Source organism: Nicotiana sylvestris, chromosome 8 (genome assembly GCF_000393655.2).
Source record: "Nicotiana sylvestris chromosome 8, ASM39365v2, whole genome shotgun sequence".
NCBI classification, from domain to species: domain Eukaryota; kingdom Viridiplantae; phylum Streptophyta; class Magnoliopsida; order Solanales; family Solanaceae; genus Nicotiana; species Nicotiana sylvestris.
In genome coordinates, this window is record NC_091064.1 from 220,832,285 (window position 1) to 220,836,599 (window position 4,315).

At 43.8% G+C, this 4,315-nt stretch overlaps 1 protein-coding gene across 1 annotated transcript; it reads right to left on the bottom strand.

Moving 5' to 3' along the window:
* Positions 1 to 2,532: 2,532 nt before the first annotated feature.
* Positions 2,533 to 4,032, bottom strand: LOC138876401 (uncharacterized). The gene has a single exon (XM_070155317.1). The coding sequence runs from the start codon at positions 4,030 to 4,032 to the stop codon at positions 2,533 to 2,535; it is 1,500 nt and encodes a 499-aa protein (XP_070011418.1).
* Positions 4,033 to 4,315: the final 283 nt, after the last annotated feature.

The following is a 4,315-nucleotide window of genomic DNA, read 5'->3' on the forward strand; positions in this document are numbered from 1 at the left end:
CGGTTTCTGGAATATGTACTTCAAAGGATCCAACCTGGTTATGAGGTAAGTAGTATGAGTTTGGAGATAATGTCTCAATTTTTTAGCGACCCACGTCAAAGCACAACACGTTCTTTCCAATAAAGTGTACTTGACCTCATAAACGGTGAACTTCTTGCTTAAGTAATAGATCGCCTGCTCTTTCTTTCCAGTTATGCCATGTTGTCTGAGGACACAACCGAAAGAATTTTCCAAGACCGTTAGATACAAGAATAGGGGTCTCTCTGGCTCTGGCGGGACAAAACTGGAGGATTTGAAAGATATTCTTTGATCTTGTCAAAAGCCTCTTGACACTCAGCCGTCCATTTGATTGCTGCATCCTTCCTTAATAGCTTGAATATGGGCTCACATGTGCTAGTCAGTTGGGCAATGAATCGACTGATATAGTTTAACCTGCCCAATAGACTCATCACATCTTTCTTCGTTCTTGGAGGAGGTAGATCTCAGATAGACTTTATCTTTGTTGGATCTAACTCGATACCTCTCCTACTTACTATGAAACCCAGAAGCTTGCCCGATGGGACTCCGAAGGCGCACTTAGCCAGATTCAACTTCAGGTCGTACTTTCTCAGCCTCTCAAAAAATTTGCTCAAGTCTCGAACATGATCGTCCTGAGTCCTGGACTTGACTATCACGTCGTCTACATATACCTCTATCTCTTGATGCATCATATCATGAAAAATGGCAGTCATGGCTCTCATGTAAGTTGCCCCGGCATTTTTTAAACCGAACGGCATAACCCGAAAACAGTAAGTACCCCAAGGTGTAGTGAAGGCGGTTTTCTCGGCATCTTCTTCATCCATCAACACCTGATTTTTTCCAGCGTAACAATCTACGAAAGACTGTATCTCATGTTTGGCACAGTTATCAACAAGGATGTGGAAGTTGGGCAACGGGAAATTGTCTTTCGGACTTGCCCTATTCAAATCTCGATAATCCACACACACCCGAGTTTTCCCATCTTTCTTCGGTACAGGAACTACATTAGCGAACCACGTAGTATACTGAACTACCCGAATTACTCCTGTTTTCAACTGCTTTGTGATTTCTTCTTTGATCTTATCACTGATATCAGTCTTGAACTTCCTCTGCTTCTGTTGAACTGGAGGACAATCAGGGTAAATTGGCAATTTATGCACCACTAGATCAACACCTAATCCTGGCATGTCATCGTATGACCAAGCAAACACATCTTTAAATTCAAAGAGGAGTTGAATTATTGCATCTCGCGTTTTCTCATCTGTGTGAATGCTTATTTTGGTTTCTCGGATTTCTTCAGGAGTTCCCAAATTAACCGGTTCGGTGTCATTCAAATTCGGCTTAGGTTTATTCTCAAAGTGTTCCAATTCTCGATTTATTTCCCTAAAAGCCTCTTCTTCATCATATTCCGGTTCTTGGTTCATTATTTCATAATTAGACAGCTCGTTTGGATCTGGGCGTGAAATCCGCAAGCATGTCATATTATTTAAAGCCGCATTATTATAACTGAAAGGAAAAGATAAAAGAAAATAGCAAAAATCAGAAAGAATAAAGAAAAAAAATGATGAAATACTGATTTTATTCCTTAGAATTGGGAAGATAACAGGGTTTATATTTCAGGAAATTAAAACAGGAAACTAAAGAAAAACATTCGAGTTACACCCTGGGATAACTCGTGATGCAGGAAAGGTGGCAGGACAAGTCTACCCGGACTCCTTCGTGACTGGGAATGGTGTAGCCTCCCAATTTTGAAGCTTAGCATTTGGCCCCATGTATAGCACCTCAGCGATGCTTGTGCCTTCTCCCATCTGAACCATGTGGGTTTCGTAAAGCATTTCTCTCATCACCCCGTATATTTCCTCAATCTTTTCGGCCGTAAAGGCCTTATCATCTTCTTCTTCAGTGTACTTTGGTCTGACGAAAGTTTCGTACAAATGTGGCAATGGTTGAGGCAACTTCCATCCCTCATTTTTTTCTTCTTTGCCCAATCTTCATCTTTTGGAGTAGGGTGGAAGCCTATCCCAAAGAGTTTTTTAGTGGAAGGCAAGGTGATAGGTTCAGTTATTCCTTGCAACGATTTTCCAAGTCCTTCTCCCGGTTTGAATCCCCGTCGGATCATTTCTTTAGCAACCATGATTGAAGCGTTGGACAAGAAAGGTTGGGGGCAAGGGCTCCCTTCTTCATACTGCTCCGCCAGCACAACTTCAAAAGCCTGATAAACTGTGTGCTCACTCCCTTCTCTTGCTTCAAGATATGGGATGGATGGGTCCCGATAAATAGACTGTTCGTCTTCTCCGTGGACCACAATTTCCCGATCTTCATATTCAAACTTCACCATTTGGTGGAGAGTGGAGGGTACAACCCCTGTAGCATGAATCCAAGGTCTTCCGAGGAGGAAGTTGTAAGATGTGTCCATATCCAGTACCTGGAAAGTTACTTCGAACTCCACCGACCCGATAGTCAATATCAGGTCTATTTCTCCGAGGGTGTCCCTCTTGATGCCATCAAAAGCTCTTAACAGACATTATTGGGGCGAATCTTTCCGGTCCTAATTTCCATTCTTTGCAGCATGGAGAGAGGACAAATGTCAACACCCGAAGCCCCATCCAATATTACTCGCTTGGCGTAGTAGTCTTCACACTTGACTGTCAGATGTAAAGCCTTGTTGTGAGCTGCTCCCTCCGAAGGCAAATCGTTCTTGCTAAAAGAAACTTGATTAACCGCAAAGAACCTTTCCATCATTCTTTCAAGTTGTTCAACTAAAGTCTCAGCCGGCACATACGCTTCATTCAAGGTTTTGAGCAGGATCTTCTGATGTTCGGCGGACCTCATTAGCAACGATAGCATAGACACTTGTTCAGGGTATTTGCGCAACTGATCCACCACTTCATAGTCAGGCATATTCATCTTCTGGAAGAAAGCCTCTGCTTCTTCAACGCTTACAGGCTTCTGGGGTGGGAAGCGCTTCCGTGTGGCATTGTTCACTTCTTGAATGTCTGAATATTTTCCAGCAGAAGTATTTTCTGGAAGTTCCCCCGTGATTTCTTTGCCTTTGTACGTAACCAATGTTTGTTGATAATTCCATGGTACCGTAGACGGGTCTGTCATTGGCTTCTGTGGCATGCGTCCGATAACCGTTGGCTCATTCAGCCGATGCGGTTTAATCGTCCCCCGGACCACATAGGCCCCTTTTGACACGTACATCGGTATTCCCCTTTTCATTTTGAATCTCTGTGGCTTCTCTGATCGACCTCGTGGAATATAGAAAACCTCATTCTTCGAAGGCACCATCGTCTCTGTCTTTGTCTCAGCCTTCTTTTCGAGCTCAGCCTTGACAGTATTAGTCTTCTTTTCCCCTTTATCTTGCTTCGGGGCTGCTTTAGGATTTCTCTCTGCATCGACAATGGTGATTATAGCTTTCAGGGCAGGATCAAACTCCTTATCCTCACAGATCATCCCAATCAATGACCCATTATTGTGAGCGGGCAACGGATTGTTGGTCACATTTGGGACCTCCTCGTCCCTTAATACTATTTTTCCTTGTTCTATTAAGTTCTCTACCACCCTTTTTAAAGTCCAACAATCATTGATATCATGCCCTTCTGCTCCCGAATGATAAGCACACCTGACACCGGCTCTGTAAGCAGGTGATGCTGGATTTTGCCTTGTCTGAGGGACTGGTTGCAGGAAACCCATCTGGACCAGTTTTGGGAATAGGGTAGAATACGGTTCACCAATGGGTGTGAAAGTTTGTCTTCTGGGTGGTTCTTGAGGACGAAAGTTATTCTGGGGTAGTTGTGGATTATAGTGGTTTCGGTAAGAAGGCTGATTTCTGGGAGGTGGAGCTTGATTTTTGTTGGCTTGTTGTTGTGGTCGGACATAAGGCTGAGTATTCATGACCGAGTATGGCTGAGGAGTATAGGCCAAATCTTGGTGAGGGTAATAGTGTTGCGGGGTCCTCTCTGAAAAAAGGGATTTGGGAGTATAGTTTCTCCTTGTACCCGACGCTGCCATGAATGTTTCTTCCCTTTTCTTTCCCTTTGCTATTCCTCCAGACCCACCCTGAATGGCTTGGGAGGTAGCTCTGATAGCAGATTGGCTTAGAATTCGACCCGTTTTAGCCCATTTTCAACCATTTCGCCAATCTTGATAGCTTCAGCGAACGGTTTACCTATTACGAACATCATATTCTGGAAGTAGTCAGCTTCCTGAGCTTGAAGGAAAACTGTGACCATTTCAACTTCATCCATCGGAGGCTTTATCCTGGATGCCTGCTCACGCCATTTAACTGCTCTCT